The 22,382-nt window shown below is 38.6% G+C and overlaps 1 protein-coding gene, 1 long non-coding RNA gene and 2 pseudogenes across 2 annotated transcripts; 3 read left to right on the forward strand and 1 right to left on the reverse strand.

Moving 5' to 3' along the window:
- Positions 1-13,035, forward strand: part of LOC18788224 — a 29,097-nt pseudogene extending 16,062 nt beyond the window's left edge.
- LOC18792750 lies at positions 2,742-4,049 on the reverse strand. The gene is made up of 3 exons (XM_020554311.1): positions 3,718-4,049; positions 3,278-3,507; positions 2,742-3,180 (listed from the first exon to the last, which is right to left on the reverse strand). The coding sequence occupies exons 1-3, from the start codon at positions 3,803-3,805 to the stop codon at positions 2,869-2,871; spliced, it is 630 nt and encodes a 209-aa protein (XP_020409900.1). The 5' UTR covers positions 3,806-4,049; the 3' UTR covers positions 2,742-2,868.
- LOC18790576 lies at positions 16,866-18,238 on the forward strand (annotated as a pseudogene).
- Positions 19,681-21,782, forward strand: LOC109946751. Its single transcript, XR_002269819.1, has 3 exons — positions 19,681-19,946; positions 20,661-20,724; positions 21,691-21,782. It is a non-coding gene; the product is annotated as an uncharacterized LOC109946751 (long non-coding RNA).

Here is a 22,382-nt window from a genome sequence, read left to right on the forward strand (position 1 = left end):
TAGCATTCTAAAAAAAGTGGCCTCATGGCAGCATTCATTAATTGACATGGCATGACACATCAGTTGCCACATAAGGTGGTCAGTTAAGGTGGTCAATGTTGTGTGTCCAAATAGCATTACTAAAAAAAAATCAAATATTGAACTCATCATAAGAGAACACAGAAAAACCTCACTGCTTGCAACTCTTACACCACCACTACACGAACAGAACAACTGCTAATTAAAATGAGTCACATGTCACATGTCACATGTGGTACTTAACTCTAAAAACTTATTTAGATTATATATCCATATTTATATATCCTACTCCTCGATCAAAACAACCATGAAACATAAGTGACTTAAACCTCTAGGCAAATGGACGGTATATAGCAATTTATAGAACAATACAGTAATCCAGAAGAAATATTATGAAATAAAAAAAATAAAAAGTAAAAAAAGAGAAGGAAAGGAATTCCCACCTGATATGTATATCTATGAAAGGAAGGACCAAGTTTGTTTTGCCTTTGGTTAATGACTAGAAAAGCTCACTTGTATATTGCTTTCTCCGGCCGTAGATGCAAGAGAAATTTTCTCTTAATAATAGCACAATGATCGGGTAATCGTAAGAACAAGTTGATTTAAAATTCAGGTCAACTCATAGATTTCTTGCCTTTTCTATTCTCCTTCCTTGGACACGAGCTGTTTAATCTTGGAATCTTCCCCCATCATGTTGGGCCAGTCTTCTTCTTGAGGATTGTATAGGCCCAGGAAATGCTTGGAGGTAGTTTTTGTGTATTGGGCCTTGAGACCCAACTTCACAAAAAGAAAACAGATTTGACCAAAAAAACAAATTTGAAGGACATTGAAATTGTACCTGTATGATAGGTTAAAACACTGTAAGGGAGGTAAATAGTACGTTTACAGAGTTTAAGTGTAATAAAGGAATAAAAACATGCCCAGAGCACTACTACAATTTTTCCCTGTCCTGGCAACCCTTTGTGATCGGTAAAAACACCATTATTGACGGAACTTCGTCAGTAATTGCTTCTTGACGACTGCAGCGACGAAAATGAGTATAGTCAGTAAAAGTCCCGTCAGTGTTACTATTACTGACCAACTTTTGCAACTTATTCGTCAGTAGAGGTGTGTCTCTGACACAAGTCATGAAGTGACTCTAAATTATTACTGACAAAACAAATAGCCACTATTAAACAAGCTTTTGTCAGGATTATTATTTTAGGATGGAGTACTAGTGGCAAAGATTTGTCAATATTGTTTTCAACAAAAAAAAAAATTCAGTCAATTTGCTTCTGAGCTGATGCGCCTTTAGATATCCTTTTCTGAAATGTCTTTTGTTTTCTAATATAATGGATGTTTTTCTTTAATAAAAATTTAATGGATTCTGAAAATGTAATAACAATTATAAATACTCATAGATTGAACCATTCAACCCCCATCCTTATAAATATAAACTACCAATGTCGATTACAATAGCCAAATATTACAAAGTCTGCCTACATCAGTAGAGTTCAAAAACTTTAGGTGCCCTTACTATACAAAAGTATGCAATTCCAAATATTCAACAAATACACTACAAAAGCATGCATACCCCAATAGGGTCCAAAATACAACGTCAGCAACTATATATACCAAAAATGCATAACACTAAGTAACTGCATCTATTCAAGTCCATGAGTACCTTGATCTGATTCTAAAAAGTCTGTCTCACTTGGGTATGCATCCCCCCTCAGCAATCCAGTTAACCCACCAATAGGAGTAACTGACCTGGCTTGATAAGGCATTTGATGGAACATCTGCGGCGAGTAATATGACATATGGAATGGGTTTGGCAGCTGCTGGTACAATGGGTGATGCGAAGCTGACGAGCACGATAACATCTGCCTCATTTCCTCAATCTCTTGCTGGTTATGCTTCAGCAACTCTTGCGTCGCCTTCAATTCAGAACGCCAATGATCCTGGTCATGTTTGTACCTTTCTTGTAACTCTACATACTGTGACTCAAGGTGAACATAGTCGTGCCCTCGCAATCTCTTGGATGACCCTGCTTTCGTTTGAATCCAAGGCACCTGATGGGGTTTCACCCCAAGTCCTTCACCACGAACACTATTATTTGTCTCAGGACCCATTGCCTCAACATAAGCCCTTCTTCGTGTCTCTAAATTATCAGGACATTCATCTTCAACCAATTCCTTCAACTTTTCCTGCATTTCAGCCTAACAAAAACAAAATATATATCCTTCTCCATCAAATTGTGGTCATCATAGAACTAGCCCAATAAACTCTACAATGATGAATTGCATTATGTAATAAAAATTTAGGCCAATTAGTCTTCTGGACCTCTACTGTTTTGTTTTTCATATGCTTAAACAAATAAAAGAACATAAAGAATAGTGAACAAGAAAAAAAAACTACCTCCAAACAACTTTCCATATGCTTAAAAAAAAAAAAAAAAAAAAGTCAACCAAAACAAAATAAGAGAAACATCCTGGACTATGGCTAACAATTCCTCATGAAAATGAACTTATATATAATTATTCCAATATATAGTCCATATGCTTACATATTTCTGCTCAGCCACCAAGTTAACCCATGATCGATCTTCGTCACGCCGTGTATGCTTATCTTGGAAAAACCAAATAGGATCGGGGTCTTCACCATGTTTCTTATTCTTAGCATGCAATCAATAAAATAAAATAAGATAATCAATTAGCTAACACGACCTCATATGCTCAATATTTGAATATAGTAAAGAGTAAACATTCAAGTGCATCATCAAAACTGACATATTGTGCTTTGCTGCGAGCATAAGACTTTGTTCTAGATGTGTGATTCAATGTTTGTTTACTCCGATTTTCAACATTTCTTTTAGCTTGCTCCTTTTATTAGCAAAAACAAAACATACTTAATCATTGCACAGATTATATATACTGAGTGTTGTGTAATAATACGTACTGCAATCTCATCTTTTTCCCAATGTTCAACCAACACCCTCCATTGATCTGGGTCTACACGAGAATCCCCACATTGCCACCGTCTTTTACTTCCTGTGAAAGGCTTATAATAAGCTTTCTTCAAATCACTCTTGAAACTTCTCCACAATTTTTCAATATTCTTCATTGTTACATCCTTGAAGACATGAATCATAGGTTGTTGTTCAGGACGAAATTCAATGGTGCCCTGCATCCACAATAAGGTAGTCTTACATCAAGTTGAAATATACCTATTAAACTCAATTTCATGCAATAAGTATTCAATAATTTTAGGAAAACCAAACCCGTAGAGTGTCCCAGACATCAAGTTTGCAAGAGTCTGGTACTTTTTCCCATTTTAAATACTTGATCGGAATTAGATTGGCATCCCGCGCCAAAATACCCATGTATCTAGAAAAATGGGGACTATTGTCACTAATAACTCTGCCAAATGGAGATAAATCAACTGACTCTTTTTTGTTATTTAGAAACCAGTTGCATTTCCCTTGACCTCGACCTTGCTTCGCCTCCTTGCCTACATGAAAAGTTAATTTTAACTGATCAATACAACAAGAAAATAATAAGAAACTGTAAGGTAATAAGTTTCTCACACATTATTCAAATGAAAAATTAGCATAGCTATTTGGAGATGATGTGATCGTGAAACATCCCATATTCAATACATTTGTATATGATTAAAACATACCAATTTATTAAAAGAAAAAGGAAAAGAAAACCAACATACCAGTAGCACTTATAGAACCATCTCCCTCTAGACTATCCCTAAAGTCAGCGTTGGGCCCTTCTTGTGAACTATCTTGAGAACTGCTCATCTAAAAAATTTGATATGCATAACAGTGAAGGGGTAACAAATTAATCAGACATCATTGGTAAAAGAAACTATTACTTCAACATTCTAATACAAAACAATCTACTAAAGAAATTCTTGTACAATATTCTTAAAATTACGTAGTCCATTTAAGCTGACAGCTCATCAAAATACATGAAAAATTCAATACTCCATGTCATCATAAAGCTCATCCTCGTTTTCAGTAGAGAGATCGTCTGAAGACTGTTCATCTTCTTCATCCTCATTTCCGGGCTCATGCTCATCTACCATCTCATCCATATCAACCCTAATATGAAATTCCTCATTGTCTAGCAGCTGATCATCAAGATTCGGAATGGCATAATTATCAGTAGCACTTAAAAGGGTTATCTATAGTTGGAGCTAGATCACTATCTTCTAGCACATCAAAAAAATCTCTTGGTTGAGTTTGGGTTGGCACATGCCAATGACTGTCTTCTGGATCTACAACATAAAACACTTGTGTAGCTTGAGAAGCCAATATGAAAGTGTGTCTTTCGTTTGTCGCAACCGATTGAAACTAACCAAAGGGAAACCATACCCATCAAACCTCATCCCCCTATCACTAGCAGTATCAACCCAATCACAGTTAAATAATGTAATTTTCCGACCATTATCATTCTGTTCTATTTGACCCCCGTAATTAAGTTCATAAATCTCTTTAAGAACACCATAATAATCAACATTGCCAATTACTGGATTGCGATCTCTTGCGCTTGAGTAACTAGATGTCTCTGCACATTGAAATACACCACTATTCTGATTCTTCTTTTTATCGTCTACTGATTTAATCCGGAACCTACACCCATGAATTATGTGATTCTTATACTTGTTCACAAATCTACTAGGACCAATTGATAGCCAACGCAAGTCCTCAGATATTGACAGATCATGGGCTGTGTACAATTTAGTAACCTATAATTTAAAACAACAACTAAAGTAAATAACTTTAATTAAAAATATGGTGCAGCAACATAAAATGAATCATATTACAACTAAACATACTTACATGATCCTTGAACCAAGTTGGAAATATCTTATTTCTCATCCCCTCAATTTCCTGTATGGTCTTCCGTCGATTACTTTGTCTCAATTCTTGGAAGCATTTTCTGTTTTACAATATAATATAATGACTTGTTAGTTATTAATTCATAATTGAGGATTGAAAAAAAAAAATATCAACAACTTGCTTGTTTTTATTCATAAATATCTTACTCTAAAAAAGGGGAAACTTCATCGCAATTGAACAAGACCACTCTGCGACATTGGTCCCAAACATCTTTGTCAAGATATATTTGTTCAGCTGAACCCTTAGAATGACATGAAGAGTCAAAAACTTTTAGCTCCCCAATGACACCACGACCAATACCATCAGCATTTCGACCCTTTCGATTCCTTCGAGTCTCAACGTTGCTAAGATACATGGTACACATAGCTAATCCCTCGTCGACAAGATATCCTTGTTCCATACTTCCTTCAGGATAACTCTTATTCTGAACATATTTCTTTAATGTTTGTAGGTATCTAAAGATATGGCAAAATTGAACATGTTAATTTACAATTAAAATGGAAAACTAGAAATAATAAATAAGATTTGAACTAATTACCTTTCAATGGGATACATCCACCGGTATGGGGCAGGCCCTGCGATTGCAGCCTCATCTGCCAAATGCATGATTAAGTGTACCATCACAACAAAGAAGGAAGGAGGGAATATCTTTTCCATCTGGCATAATGTCACTGCAATCCGAGGTTTTAAAGCCATGTATGACGCTTCATATTCCTTCTTACTACATAACCGTCTAAAAATTGCACTTAGCTCAAGCAAAACAATGGTAACAGCTTTTGGTAATACTCGTCGTATTGCAAGGGGCAGCAGCTGTTGCATTATAATATGATAGTCATGACTTTTCAATCCGTGTATTTTTCTCTCATTCACATTAACACATCTAGACAGATTTGCAGAATACCCATCAGGAACTCTCACATTTGCCAAGACTTCGCAAAACATTGTTTTTTCCCTTTTCCTCATGTCAAAAAGTGCTGGATCAAAAACTTCCTTACCTTTCCCATTTATATAAGGGTGCTGTTTTCTCCTTATATTCAAAATTTGAAGGTCCTTACGAGCTTTTATTCCATCCTTTGTCTTCCCAGGAATATTTAACAGTGTACCTAAAATGTTTTCACAAACATTCTTTTCAATATGCATTAGATCAAGGTTATGCCGTATCAAAAGATATTGCCAATATGGTAACTCAAAGAATATGCTTTTCTTCTTCCACTGAACTTTGTTACTATTTATATTCGTTGTGGGATAGGTATTTGTATTCCTAATGGGACAAGAACATTTTTTGGGTTTTCCTTGCCCAACAAAAACAGCTGACTTCTTTTTGGGTTTTCGAAATGTGAATGTCAAACTTGACAATTTTTCTAAACACTGTGAACCTGTCAAGGGAATAGGTGGAAGAGCATGTTCTTCCTTACCGTTAAAGGCTGCTTTATCTCTTCGAAACCTATGTTGTATAGGTAGAAATCTCCGATGACCCATATAACACATCTTACTACTATTTGCCAAATGCATTGAGACTGTATCATCCATGCAATGCGGACACGCTTTCTTCCCCTTCGTGCTCCATCCTGAAAGAATTGCATATGCGGGAAAGTCATTAATCGTCCATAACAATGCAGCCTTCATTGTAAAAGTTTGGTTGGCAAACACATCAAACGTCTTAATACCAACCTCCCACAACTCTTTCAACTCATCGATTAAAGGCTTCAAATACACGTCAATATTATTGCCAGGCCCATCAGGACCAGGAATTATTAACGATAACAATAAATTTGGTTGCTTCATACACATCCATGGAGGCAAATTATAAACTGACAGTACAACAGGCCATGTACTATGGGGTTTGTTCATATTTGAAAAGGGATTAAACCCATCACTTGCAAGCCCCAATCGCACGTTGCGTATCTCCGAAGAAAATTCAGGGTATAAGGAATCTAAATGCTTCCATGCACGAGAATCTGATGGGTGCCTCATGAATCCATCTTTAGGACATTCGGTTGCATGCCATCTCATATCTTCAGCGGTATGCTTCGACATAAACAATCTTTGCAACCTTGGTTTTAATGGAAAATACCGAAGAACCTTGGTTGGAACCTTAGCTGATGTGTTCTTACTCAAAGAACCTCCCACAATATTGACTTTGTACCTTGAGGCACCACAAAGTGCACACTCAGTCAAGTCTGATGTATCTTTCCAAAACAGCATACAATCATTGGGGCAAACATCAATCCTCTTGACTGTAAGTCCCAACTCCCTAATGATTTTTTTAGCATCATAATTATTTTTTGGTAAACAATTCCCCTCTGGCAACAATTGTTTAACCAATTGTAACAGCATTGTAAAGACATTATCGCTTCCCTAAACATTTAATCTGGAACAGTCTTACAACAGAATACAATTTCTTATATTTACACCTAGGGTACAACTCCATATCTGCTTCTTCAAGTAACTTATAAAATATTTCAGCCTCAGGTGTTTGGCCATCAAAGATAGGTGGCTCTGTCGAAGTCCCAACAGTTTCTCCAATTATTGGTTGCACAAAGGCTTCATTGAGAAAATCATGAATGTCATCTATACAAACTTCTTCATTATGAACTGATTCTATATCCTCTTGGAATGGTAAATTTGTCATGGGCTCCCCATGATGCCTCCAAGGGCCATTCATATATGTGGGATCCATTCCTTTTTCTATAAGATGAAGCTGGATGATGTTTCTTTCATAGTGATAACGGTTACAACATTTTTTGCAAGGACATATGACCCTCTCTCCAAAACCCACTTTGGCAAAGACGTCATCTAAAAACATTCTCATTCCGTCTGCGTATTCCTTACAATTTCTCCTTAAATGTACCCAACTTTTATCCATAGTTCACCTATATTGAGTGCAAGGCACCAAATACAATTATTCAGCACAGATCATCCCTCATACTTATTGTCTATAAATTCCTATCAGGTGGGTCAATTTATTATCCATTAGATGACCCTCATGACCATCTACATCAATTCACAAGAAAAACCAAATTAAAATAACAAAAACCTGAGTCTAAAGAATATATTAACTAAGAAATTGCACATTCATTCAACTGAAGAAAAGAACTATAACACCAAACAACTAGACCCACTTAATAGCTAAAGAAACTCACGTCATAACAACAAAGTATACATATTAAACAACATATCAACTCATAGATAAAAGCCCGATAATCTCAATACTATGAACAATCTTATTCAAAAATAATAAGATAACAGCAACATAATAGAAAAAAGTAAAGGGAAACACACCTGGATTCTAAGTTTCCAACAACAATTCAACACTCCTGCAGTAGATTAATACATACATACCCACATATCAAACTTCACCAACAAATAATAAAAAATTAAAACAAGAGCTTTGAAAAATCAAAGGATTCGTGTCACATCCCGGAATCGGCTCCGCCGTAGCACGATATTGTCCGCTTTGGGCCCCCCTCTCTGCCCGCACGGTTTTGTTTCTAGGAGCTCACGAGCAACTTCCCAGTAGGTCACCCATCCTGGGATTGCTCTAGCCCCCAACTCGCTTAACTTCGGAGTTCCTACGACTCCGAAGCCAGTGAGCTCCCAAAAGGCCTCGTGCTAGATGGATGCGGGCATGCACATATAAGGCACATCACCCCCTCTCCGTTGGTTGATGTGGAATCTTACAATCCACCCCCCTTAAGGACCCGACGTCCTCGTCGGCACACTCGCACCACACGGCAGAGTGGCTCTGATACCAAATTGTCACATCCCGGAATCGGCTCCGCCGTAGCACGATATTGTCCGTTTTGGGCCCCCCTCTCTGCCCGCACGGTTTTGTTTCTAGGAGCTCACGAGCAACTTCCCAGTAGGTCACCCATCCTGGGATTGCTCTAGCCCCCAACTCGCTTAACTTCGGAGTTCCTACGACTCCGAAGCCAGTGAGCTCACCCCCTCTCCATTGGTTGATGTGGGATCTTACAATTCGTTTATATCTTGGAATAAAATCAGTATTCTAATTTTTATATCTAATTGGAAGGATTCATGGGTCATTACCTACACTAAAATACTTGAAAAAATAAAATAAACAAACAAAATAAGAACAAAAATTTCACCAGAACAGAGGCACAAAAATCTCACCAAAACAGAGGGCCTCTTTAATGAAGGACAACCAAGTCAGCCCCAATTGAAAAGAGCAAAGAACCCCCAGATTTAATCTCTCTCTCAATCTGAATCAGCAACCCCAATTGAGAAAAGCAAGGAAAACCCCCCAAATTTAATCTCTCTCTCTCAATCTGAATTAGCAACCCCAATTGAGAAGAGCAAGGAAAACCCCCCAAATTTAATCTCTATCTCTCTCAATCTGAATGAGCAGACACGAAAATCACTACCACACATGACTCCAACTCCATTAGCTATGAGGAAGAATACAATTCATTCTTCAATGAAAAGAAGAGGGAAGAGATGGCCGGTTTGGAGGAAGTAGAAAAGCTCAAGTAAACAATTGAAGTTTTTTATATATCAATAGGAAAATTTTGAAGTTAAAAATTATATTTAAGAATAGTATTGGCAATCGAACTCGTCAGAAAAAAAGTTGGCTTCCTGGTGTCTGAAAATTTAGGCGCTTATGTTTTCACTTCCCGCGTTAAAAGAGACTGGCGCAGTGTCTCGTCAGTAAAGGTAGTAATGACAAAAGACTTTGTCAGTATTATTTACTAGTGAAAAATCACTTTATTTTGCTAGTATTTGGTCTCAGTACTGACTAAGCTGCTCTTTCATCAGTATTAGTCCGTCAGTATAAGCTAAAATTGTAGTAGTGAGAGGATTGATAAGTGATATTAATTCTTGAATATACAGAATGTAAAATAAAGGAACACGTAAAAAATTATTTTATGTGGTAAAACTCCATCTCTGGGGAAAATCCACGGGACTTCTTAGTCCAAAACAAATCCATTATAGAATGATGATTACAAGAAGTACTCACACACTTATCCTAGACACATTCTAGATAATGTTTACTGACCTCTTCGTAACTCAACTTCTGTCTCGAGATGATCTTTCAACACTCCTTATGTTGAACGCAATATTGGTCACGATTTCTTCAAGCTCGTCAGAGTTCTTCCAACTCTCCTAATATTGAATCCGATACTAGTCACGATTGATTCAAGCTCATCGTAGAAAAACCGTCACAATGGTCTTGGTGCCCTCAACCGTATGAGTCATTAAACATGCAAATGAATACATATATGAATGATAAAAGTGTTTGATAAATCACTGAGTTATGGAACACTTGATGATTTATCTCAAATAAAAACTCAGCTTTAATGCTTTCTAAACAAAGAAGACGAAGGTCTTACTTTATAGACTTTTTCTTTACAAGAAAGAAAATAAGTTGGAAACCAAATCTCCAATTTCCAAGGCAAAATCACAAAAGTATCTTTCCTATTCTAGAGATTGGTCACATGTAGTCCAACCAATAGGAAATGAGATATTTAAGAAAGGAAGATTTTGATCAATATCAATATCAAATGAATTCTTATACGCCTAGTCAACTATTAAGGGTATCTTGACTCCTTGATATTTTGATATGATTGAAACATGATTTCCAAGTTAGAAAATTAAGGGGTTGTTAAAACATGAAAGTAATAGGAGAAACAAATTTATTTGAACCAAAATTGCCCAAAAAGAAAACACTCCTAAATAAACTTCAATTCACTTTAGTAAAACATGATTGAATCGTTCGTTAAAACAATTCCCTAATATACATGCATGATAATGACATCACTTACCCCTGAATCAAATTTGTTAATGTATGCATTTTGAGTTTTTTTTTCTTTTGGCTTCCCTTGACAATTTTGTAATAGGAAAATCATTGTAGTTTCTCAAGCTCTAAGTTTAGATTAAGAATTACTTCTCTAGGTGTTCTTATCTGCCTACATTCTGATGGAAAACAATGCGTTTGACAAAGGTAAATTCTGCATTACACTACATTGCATTCACTAAATTTCTTAAGATTATGACTAGTCATCTTTCTTTCGTATGACTAGTCATCTTGCATTCGTATGACTAGTCATCTTTCCTTCGTATGACTAGTCATCCTTTGTTTCAATTAGGATTTCCAGCTCACTGTTTCCAGCTGGGGCTTAAGCATTTTTTTGTCCTTTTCTACGAATTTCTCAGCTTCCATGTGTCTATTCTGACCTAGGAATTTTTGGTAAAAGCCATAGAATTCCTCATTTGGCAGCCGTCACTTTTGGGGACAAGTTGTGGAAAGTTTCATAGCAAACTTTCGCTTCTTCTTCCTCAAGAGTAACCTTCATATTTTTCATCTTTGAGTTCTCTAAATTGTTTCTTTTTGAAAACTGCATTTGAAATATGAAAACTTCATCTTGCTAGATCAAACACTCTATCATATACATCTAGGTCAGATTCAAGATTGATTTCTTCAAGAGTATGGTTTCTTGAAGAAATTGGTCATTTTCTCCATGAATCCAAATTTCATTTCTGTCTGAGTTAGAGCTTGCAAGCTGGTGCCATGGGATGAATGAGCTGAAGAAGGAGCTGCCATTGCCATGAAGAACTGAGCTTCAAGCTTTGCTAAGTTGGAGAAGAAGATTGCACAAAGGAGATATAGCATCTTCCTAAATAGACCTAGGAATTTCTTGAGCTTGCTAGTGTTCTTTGTAAGAATCTTTTTGCTTAGTGGATTGCCTGGTCGGTTGATGACCCCCAGTTTTTCCCAATGGTGGGTTTCTGGGTGAACAATATCTGGTTTCCATCTCTGTAGATTTTTTGGGTTTGTGTTCTTGATAGTTGACTAGTCATCTGAATTTGTGTGGTTGACTAGTCATCTTTTTCTGCTGTTTGGTGTTTTCTTGATTATGTTGTCTTCACACACTTTTACCATAGTTGTTGCTAGCACAAGGGATGCCTAGATTGATGGGTCCTTCTGAGTGCCTAGGTTGTCACTAGTAATTCTCTAGGCCTGCAGGTACATCTTGGTATGCTTTGTGTATGTTATTGTTTGGTTTAATTCATATCTAACAGTTGACTAGTCATAAGAGTATTTGGTCAAGGTCTAGAGTGTGTGAAGTTTGTTGCGTTCTTGATTGAATATCTTTTAAATTTACCCTTCGTCACCTAATTACCAATTTGCAGACTCCACAAATGAAGAAAAGAGCACAAATATCGTGAATGCTATTGGGAATGGAAAGGGCAAACCTGTTCAAAAAGGGTATGGAGGGGGCGTTAGACTTTACGTTCAAAAAGGGTATGGAAAACGTCCTCCTCCATCTGACAGTCAACTACTCCATTATAAAGACATAGCTATTTTCTTCTTCGAGAAAGACATGCGCCCTGGCTCAACAATGAAGTTCCAATTCCCTAGAAATTCAAACACGGCTACTTTCCTGCCACGCGAAAGTGCTCAATCGATCCCCTTCTCCTTTAACAAACTACCAGAAATTTTCAACCATTTTTCAGTGAAGCCAACATCTGTGGAAGCCAAAACAATTAAGCAAACAATCGAAGAGTGTGAAGCTCCAGGCATTAAGGGAGATGAAAAATATTGCGCCACATCTTTAGAATCAATGGTTGATTTTAGCACTTCGAAGCTTGGAACAAGAAACGTTGAAGCAGTCTCGACGGAGGTATTGGAAAAAGGAGCCACCATGTCCATGCACAACTATACAACAATGCCGGGACTGAAGAAGTTGGCAGGTGACAAAGTCGTTGTGTGTCATAAGGAGAACTATCCCTATGCTATGCTATGTTTTTCTGCCATGCAATAAAACAAACAGCAGCTTATGTTCTCTCCCTGAAAGCCGATGATGGGGAGAAGGTTAAAGCTGTAACCATCTGCCATCTAGACACATCAGAATGGAACCCAGAGCATTTGTCCTTCCAAATCCTCAACGTTAAGCCCGGAACCGTTCCTATCTGCCATTTCATTTCCACTGATGCTATTGCCTGGGTTCCAAAACACAAATCTGCATGATCATCACTTAGCACTGTACGTATAATAAGCTTGGTTGGGTTGCACCCCTGTATAATTATCTCCCTACTTATTTCTGCCTCTTCATCATGTGGTGTAAGATATATGATGAAATGAAGTTTTTGGGATTAGTGGTCGGGTTGCCTGAAAAACACAGATTATAGAAACTGCTTGAAATTAACCCGATCATGTTTTCTCTTGTAACGATATAGACTTCAACTTGTACTCATAATAAAGCATGCTATATTTATGAAGAGATATTAATCTATATATGCTTTGGCTTTGTGGTTTTACCCAGTGTTTGAATGTTGAATTGTTACGTTGGAATAGGCTGCTAATGCATGTAGTTAGAGAAGCCTTCATTTATATCAAAGTCCTCAAACTATCAAGAACTAATGTATCCAGAAACACATACCAAGACGCAAAACAACATATTTTCCATGCTGTCTGTAACACCAAAGCAAACTTCCTTTATCACATCATTTAAAGGATCAAATTCCAGTACTAATCTAATCCATTATGTAAAGCATCAGGGACAGACTCAAGATTTCAAAATGGAGTGGGCTAGATTTTAGGTCCGGCTAAACTTTATAGGGAGACTTATGAAATTAATCATAATATTATATAAATTTAATTTAAAAACATATCATTTTTATTTTATTTATTTAAAGAGTCCAATTTTACACCAACAATGTCATCAACAATTGATTATATATGCTTAAAATTAACATTAGTTGACAACTCACAACTCATATTGCAACTTATTTAGTATATGTGTTTTATACTAACAATAACAAAAGAAAAACACTTGACTGGGCTATAGCCCAGTTTGTACACATTGCAGGCCCGTCCTTATAAAGCATACAAGTGCCTCCCTAAATTTGTCCGTTGGATATATATATGTCACTTTTTATTTTTTGATAGAGATATAAATGTTGAGAAAATTAGAGTACACAACTCTAATATCATAAAGCAAACAAAATTTCTAAGTTAGTTTGCTTTATGATAGTTGTTTTTTGAAGGGGTCCTTAGATCTAATCTCAAAAAGTTTGGCTTTTATTAGGTTTAACTCTGGTTTTTGCAATTCTTTATCTCGTAGTGGCAATGTTCAAATGCGATGAGATTTCTAATTAATACCTCTGTATGATCGCTTATTTTCAATCTTGGAATTTCAAGAGTCCGGTCAGCAAATCTAATAAGGTATTCGTTGATCCCTCATTCAACTTGATCCCTGCCCTGTGTAGCTCTGTGATGCTGGGTGTGTTTATAGTTATGAGTTTCCTGTCATCAATTTTTAGGGCTATTCGTTATATGAGTCCCTGAACTTAGACTCGATTTGCATTTTAGTCCCTCAATTTCCAAAATCGTTTCAGTGGTCCTTCAACTTCAGTTTCGTTAGGACAAATGGTCCTGCCATCAAACGATTATAAAGTGGAAAAAACAAGAACAAAAAGGGAAGTGAGTTAAATTTGCACCTACTATGTTCAAACGACAAAGTTGGTTTCCCTTTGGTTGATTACAAGAGAAGTGAAAGGACCCGCCCGAATTTTCTCAAAATCCGAGACAAACCCTTTGGAATTCCTGACATCACCCTGATGCCAGGCCCACTTACTAAAAACCGAGACCTCCTGCCGAAATTTCGGCAGAGTCTCCCCTATAAATTGGACGTTTCCCAAAATTTATACCTGCATAAAAACGCATTTAATATTCCCAACTGGCAGCATGCACAATATAATTTCATGCAATTCACACAAATGGCCTTCGGCCTTTCAATAATTCATATCCAACTACCAAACCATTCAAATACCAAATATGACTAACATTTAGTCTGCGGCTGCACCTAATAACCCTAGGCTGCCTACGTACCCTCCTTGAGGGATCAAGCCACACGTAGTTCTTCCCTAAAACCCAATTCCACACTTGGGCGATACCTTATTTCATTTCTCTGGATTTCATATAATCTCCCCATACGCCGGTACAACCAACGCCACGTATGGGGCCTGTCAACACGCCGGATAACCTACGCCACGTGCGACCATGCCATACTATCATAATATCTCCCCATACGCCGGTACAACCAACGCCACGTATGGGGCTTGTCCCAACGCCGGATAACCTACGCCACGCGGGACCTCAATATTCATATCACAAATCTCCCCATACACCGGTACAACCAACGCCACGTATGGGGTCTGTCGACACGCCGGATAACCTACGCCACGTGCGACCTCACACAATATCACAATATCTCCCCATACGCCGTACAACCAACGCCACGTATGGGGTTTGTCTCAACGCCGGATAACTACGCCACGTGAGACCTGAAACATCATATTACAAATCTCCCCATACGCCGGTACCACCAACGCCACGTATGGGGCCTGTCCCAACGCCGGATAACCTACGCCACGTGGGACCTAACTTTCACTTGGTGGTGCTTGTAGTGAATCCAAAATCCGGGGAGGTATCTAAAGTAGTGCGTTTAGCACTCCAAACTGACACTCTAGACTCTGTTGTACCCTTGTACAACCATATATAATTATAGTTATATAAATTAATTCTAATATTGTGTAACCCTCCACAATAGTCTAGCTCCCGATAATCCCCCCCTTAGAAAGGTGAGATTACTCCGGGAGACTCACGGTCAACCAAGGGTCAAACTACTCTAACCCTGGTCAACCGGACCTGCAGAACCCACTACCTCCAATTTCCGATCCGAAAGTCTCTATGGGTTCTACCAGGTATAGGACACTTGTCCTGCAAGTTTGGTTCAAATCGGACGGTCGGATTTCTCACGATCGCACGATCTGACGGTTAATATAAGATATAAAATTAAAATTATTATTCGGAACATCCGGGGTTCCGATTCATGATCCGTAAATTCCTACACGATCCTAGAAATACCTAGATTAACATATATTAAATTTGGGACCATCCAACGGTCCCAACCTATCGAACTCGGATAACGCACACTATGCGATTATCCGTTCGATAGTCAAACGACGTCCGAATTGAGATCCGCGAAATCCTACGCACTCGTGACAACCTAAGGATCTCATCGGAACACATCGCTACATTTTCTACAGTGCCCACGCACCGGCAGTGCGTGGGTGCCCAAAGCGATAACGCTTCGCCGGAAAATCTCAAAACCACGGCTCCAAACTCCTACCCTAGGTATAACACCCTATTTGGAGCCACTTTTGTTTTGGACCTACCCCAAAAAGTGGCCGGAAATGGCCAATCACGGCGGCCGAAGTTTCGGCCGATTTTCAATTCGAAAATTGAGTTGCCTACGCTAAGAATCGATCTAATCCTACCCAACCATCAGCTAGAGCAGCTCGAGAGGTTCAAAATCCATACCTGGGTCGACGGATTTGGTGGCCGGAGGAGGAGGATCGACGGCGTTGAAGTTCCGGCGACATCTGGGCGAAAATCGCCATTTTCCGGCGGCTGGAGCGGCGGCCGATGGCGGGGATGGGCTGGGTCGTGACGCCGAGGTCGAGCCGGTTCTTTTGACACCGGCCCCGTCCGCAGCCGCGGCCGGTGGCCGGAGTTACGAAGAGAGAGAGAGGAGAGAGAGAGAGGAGAGGCCGACGGGAGAGAGAGAGAGAGGAGTCTCGCAGGAGAGAGAGAGAGAGAGAGAGAGAGAGAGAGAGAGAGAGAGAGAGAGAGAGAGAGAGAGAGAGAGAGAGAGAAACCAGATTTTATAAAAAAAATCCCATTTCGAAATATTTACGATTATGCCACTGGACTTCTTTTGACCATATCTCTCTCGTTACAACTCCGATTCGAGCCCACTACGTGTCTGTGAACTCGTCTCAGTACGACCTATCCAAAAATATAAGTCACGGTCCCAAACTCTCTCCGGTTAAAAATATGACTAAAATACCCTCAAAGCAGCTTACTTGGTTCCTCTAGTAGATGGAAATATAATTTTTCTAGCTAAATTTCTCAAATGGTCCTCAAACTTGTACGCGATTTACATTTTGGTCCATCAATTAAATTATTAGTCCAAATGGTACATAAACTCTATTTTAATCGCCCATTTGATCGAACCGTCTAATTTTCTGTTAGATTTAACCAAATTTTAGGGTAAATATGACTTTTCATAATTAACAAATAAAATAGGATTAAAATAATTAAATACAAAATTAGAAAAAAAAAATGAAGAAAAGGAGGAAGAACAGAAGAGGAAGAAACCCAGAAGAAGAGGAAGCGGACAAGGTTATTGCAATGGCTTTCTTAAGTAAAATTGGGAATATACTCAGATGGACTGCAAAGAAGCATATCTGATCTGAATTATCTCCTTTCAAACTATCTATCCATCAAGCAGTAAGATGCATGTCAAACATGGTGAGTTCAAAACTCTTATTGGAGGTATTTCGTACCAAACAGATGAGCAGAGTCTGAAGGAAGCTTTTGCAAAATATGGTGAAGTTATTAATGCAAGAATCATCAGTGACCGTGAAACTGGTAGATCTAGAGGATTTGGGTTCATCACTAGCGAGGAGGCATCCAGTGCAATCCAGGCCTTGGATGGGCATGAACTTCATGGCCGTCGAGTAAGGGTGAATTATGCTACTGATAGACCTCGCCCTAACTTCGGTGATGGAGGTGGTTTTGAAACTGCTAGCACTGGAGGTGGTTTTGGCAATAACATCAATTTGGGTGTTGCTGTTGCTGTTGGTGGTGCTCATAACTTTGTTGGCGGTGCTGACAACAGCTTTGGCAGTGGTGGAGCTCAATTGGGAGAGAACAAAGGTGGTTTCAGCTTGCATGATCCCTTGAAAGGAAATGATAAGGATGATGATGATGATGCCGGCAACTTTCTCAAGAGGGCTTGATAATATTTAGATAAGAGGAGCGATTTAGTTTGCTTCTATGCAGAGCTACTAGTAGATTGTCTTTTTGTTACAGCTGCATGTCCCCCCTCCCCGTCTTTCTAAACTATTAATTTCATTTGGCGGAATTTTCTGTGAATTTCATGCACCTTTTAGTGTGCTTTGTCAACTAAGGACCTGGATTGTGGGAAAAAAAGAAGCAAAAAAAGAAGAAACCAGGAAGAAGAAGAAGAAACCCAGAAGCAAAAGAAGAAGAAACCCAGAAGAAGAAGAGAGAGAGAGTTGGTGGATGCAATGACCAAGTTGCCCTCATATTTAACGGAAATATTGATAGAATGTAACGGTAGGATCAATGAAGCGAATAATATAGAGTTGATGTACCATTTGGACTAATAATTTAATTGAGGAACCAAAATGTAAATCGAGTATAAGTTTGAGGACCATTTGAGTAATTTACCCTAATTTTTCTCCTAATAATAAGGGTTTAGTGCAATCAATGATGGGCTGTATAGAACAACTTTTTTGTTTTATATGTTTATGTGAGACAAGTTTTGCCAGATTGAATTAATGTCTTCTAGCTATGTACCTTATCTTTTTGCCGGGCCATGAGTTGAATGTAGAGGCAGAGCATGGACTTGGGGTCAAGTTTGACTTGTAAAAAATTAGGAATTGAATGGCTAATACGTTCAATTATTTATTTATTTATTTATTTTTGTCCGAGCCATTCAATTCCTAATTATTTAGATTTTCAATCCAGTGAGCATCCACAATCATGCTCTCTATTTTTAAGTTAAATTTTAGCTAAAAACATATAAAAGTTATTTTAGGAGCTCTCTATAAAATTTAAACTTCAATCGTTTTCTCTAGTTTAGGGAGTCATAAATGCCATAACTCTTTTTTGATTGGTCTATCTCTATTAAAAAATAAAATAAAAAATAATTAGCATTAAATAAAGATTTGAAATACTCATTAAATAAAGCAACATTAAATTATAGGGAGCCACTAGGAGTCCTTTCTCTCTCCTCAAGTTTAGGAGCTCCTAGAGGTCTCCCTATTTTAAGAGGTGGATAGGGAGTATGGTTGGAATTGTATTTTTACAATTCCTCCCTAAAATTTGTCTAAGGAGGTGGTTTAGGGAACCCATTGTGGATGCTCTCATCTCAAAGAAAGAAAACCTCAAGTTTGCAAGCAAGTTTTCTACGTATGTATATATGAAAAAATGATATGAAAATAATAAATCCATATTTTTATGTAAGCCAACTTTCTAAATCCATGTACTATATTTATTAGGGAAATATTGGAGAAACTGATTATTTTGAAAAATTAAATGTGAAAAACTGAACAAAAATTTGACAGGTTACATATTTCAACTCATTCAGCAGCTTAGGTTGTGAAGACCTAAGCAACAAATCTGCTACTGGGGTGTTGGGGTTTTCTACGTCATGTGGAGCTTCATTGCTGCATCCTTCCACTTCCATTATGTGTTGTTCTGATTCTAAGTGATGAGGGTATTATTGGCACCATAATAAACAAATCATTTCAAGATGGTTCCTTCAAAAATTTAGAAAACATGCATCACGAAATTTTTTAGAAAACATGCATCATGAAAAAATTACGTGAACAATATACTTACACCATGGGATCACTCCCACATATTGTAACACCCCGACTCCAAATTAAATGATTATTTTAATCGATTTTTATAAAATTACGAATTTACCCTTGGGATAGGGGTAACTTGGTCACTTTCTTCTTCGGAAGGATTTTTGGACCATGAGTGGTATTTCTGGGTAGTTGGTACCGAGACGAATTCGTAGACATGCGGTAGGCTTGAATCGGGGTTGTAACGAAAAAGTTACGGGCAAAATAGTGTCAGTGGCAAACTTGTAAATATTTCGAAAAGGGTTAGGGTAAAAATCAGATTTTTCCAGTTTTACCTCACTTTCTCTCTCTTCCTCCCGATTCTCTCTCTCTCTCCCGCGTCTCTCTTCCTTCTCCGATCTGCAGATCGCAGAGCCGCCGCCACAGGCCACGGCTAGCCCCGAGACCGGACCCAAAACGATCGGCCAAACCTCGCCGACGTCCCCCGACCCATCTCCAGCCGCCAGCCGCCGCCTCGTCGCCGGAAACCACGGATTTCAGGCCGATTCTTGTCTGAGCTTCCAGTCGATCGTTCTCTCTCCTCCGAGCACTATTTCAGACGGGTGAGGTATGGTTTCTCATCCAATTTTTGAGTTCTAGCTGATGATGGTATAGGTTTTCATTGATTTTGAGTCTAGAAAACCGATTAGGAATCTAGGTTTTGGGCCGAATTTCAAAATGAAATTCTGGCCAGTTGCCGGCCGAATTGGAGCTTCTCGTAGTTGAATGAAGTGATCCTGACCTCGAGTAGAAGCTAGAGTAGGAAGGGTGAGCTCGGGTGTGGAGTTTTTCCGTCACCGGAATTACTCTGCACACCCACGCGCTGCCGGCGCGTGTGGCGGTGCGTGGGCGAGTCTGGTGAGGATGTAAATTGACCCGATGAGATCCTTAGGTTGTCACGAGCGCATAGGAATTCGCGGATCTCGATTCGGATGTCGTTTGGCTATTGAAACGGATTTTCGCATATTGTGCGTTATCCGGGTTCGATAGGTTCCGACCGTTAGATCTTTCCCAAATTAAAATATGTTGTTCTAGGTATTCCTAGGACCGTATGGGACTTCACGAATTCTGAATCGGAGCCCCGGATGTTCCGATTCAAAAATGCAAAGTTTGCGGGTTAGCGATAACCGTAAAATCGTGAACGCTTCCTAAACCTGTAATCGGACCTTAGGGTACCATCTTCGACGTGCACGTATGGGAATTTGGGGAGTTAAGCATTTAATTTGTAATTTCCGCTTAGACGTGGTTTTTATATTAATTAACGGTTCGTATTTCGAAATAGGTATTTCGACTGCACGCACGCAGCAAGCAGGACCTTCACGTGGTCAGGCAGCGAGGGAATACTTGTGAGTGGACTTTGTTTTAATCATATGCCTGGTTTTAATTAATGAAAGATTTTGCATAATGTTTTAATGGCTTCTGGATTTTATGTATTATATGCATGAATTAATTTCAATGGGTGTATAGCAATTGGCAATATATTATGAGTTTGGCCTTTTGGGTTTTGAGAGTGTATTTCATGTATAGATTGGGGAAGTATATTTTGATATATATATATTCTTTTAGAGGAGATATTTGGGTTGTTGGAGAGTGATATGGAAGAATGTGATTAGAGAGGAGTTGTGGGATTACACTACGTAAGTACCTTCCCCGGTTACTAGTCTCACTCGCGGCGTTGGATGTTCCGGCGGGTGAGACACTTTCCGTATGCGGCGCTGGATGTTCCGGCGTACGGAAAGACTGTGTATAGAGTTTAGGGTCATCACCATGGCGTTGGATGTTCCGGTGTGTGATGATCCAGTCTGCGCGCGTAGGACATAGTTTGAGAGCTACACATGGCGTTGGATGTTCCGGTGTGGGAGCTTTGGAGTTTCGTCCCCCGGTTGGACCGCTCATCCCTAAACGCAGGATAGCACCTGGAAATCCTGCGGACTAGTCAAACGATCCCCCAGTTGGATTGTTTTCCCCGGTACCTAAGTGGTGTGATGAGTATATCATATAGCTATTTATAGTTATTTATATATATATATTTATGTGTATATTTATTGAATATGTATAGTTGAGTGTGAAAGGAATTGGAGTTTGTTTAATAGTTGATAGGAGTGGTGAGTTTGAGAGAATGGGGTTCTTTTTGAAAGAGATAACTGATGTTTTTAGATGAGTTTTACTGAAGCATATTTTGAGTAATTTCTTATTGAATTGTGAACCTGCATGACTTGAGCATTATTTTACATGGTGGGGTTACTATGTTGTTTTTAACTGCAAACCTGGTTTTTGTCCACTCACATGTTTTCTGTTTTGCGCCCCCCCAGCCAGTAGTTGCTCTTGGAAGTGCAAGTGGTGTACGAAGCGGAATCGGTGCATCTTTCTAATTAGGAATTGTGTAAATTCTTCTACTCAACTGTTCTTGTAATCTAAATTCAGTAGATGCTCTGTATTTGCCATGGTAGATTTTACTTGTGAGGCCGGAGGCCACTCTAGTATGACTTATGTATGTATGAAAGCATGCTGCTGGTTGGGATTAGTATTACTGTGTGTGCAGGTTGAATAAATTTTGTTGGGTTTGTTTAAATTGCAGGGGAGACTCTGCCAAAATTTTGGTAGAAAGTCTCGATTATTTAGTAGTGGGCCCGGCATCAGGATGATGTCGGGATCAAGACGGGGTCCGCCTCGGTCAACGGGAAATTCCGGGGCGGGTCTTGTCACATATTTGAACACATAACACGTGTTCAAGGTTATATATTTCATTACCTTCACAATAGGTACCAAACCGTACCATGGGAACATTCATATACGCACAACATACTTATAACATACTTACACTCGTGTATATTTGAACACAAGAAGACGTGTGCACCACCGTGCACGGTTCACATGAAGTAAGAAGATGAAGAGGAAATAAAGAAGAATACAAAAGAAAATGGAGATGAGAAGAAAAAAAAAACACGAATAATGAAAAATGAGTTGACAATTATATATGGTTGACATTAGATGTAATATTATA

Source organism: Prunus persica, chromosome G1 (assembly GCF_000346465.2).
Source record: "Prunus persica cultivar Lovell chromosome G1, Prunus_persica_NCBIv2, whole genome shotgun sequence".
NCBI lineage: Eukaryota > Viridiplantae > Streptophyta > Magnoliopsida > Rosales > Rosaceae > Prunus > Prunus persica.

Excerpts from the sequence above, each read along its gene's own strand:
- LOC18792750 (XM_020554311.1), bottom strand. The coding sequence starts at position 3,805 with ATGAGCAGTTCTCAAGATAGTTCACAAGAAGGGCCCAACGCTGACTTT. Across the intron at positions 3,508-3,717 it reads TGGTTCTATAAGTGCTACTG|GCAAGGAGGCGAAGCAAGGT; the intron begins GTATGTTGGTTT and ends CTTTTCATGTAG. Across the intron at positions 3,181-3,277 it reads ATGTCTGGGACACTCTACGG|GGCACCATTGAATTTCGTCC; the intron begins GTTTGGTTTTCC and ends TTGTGGATGCAG.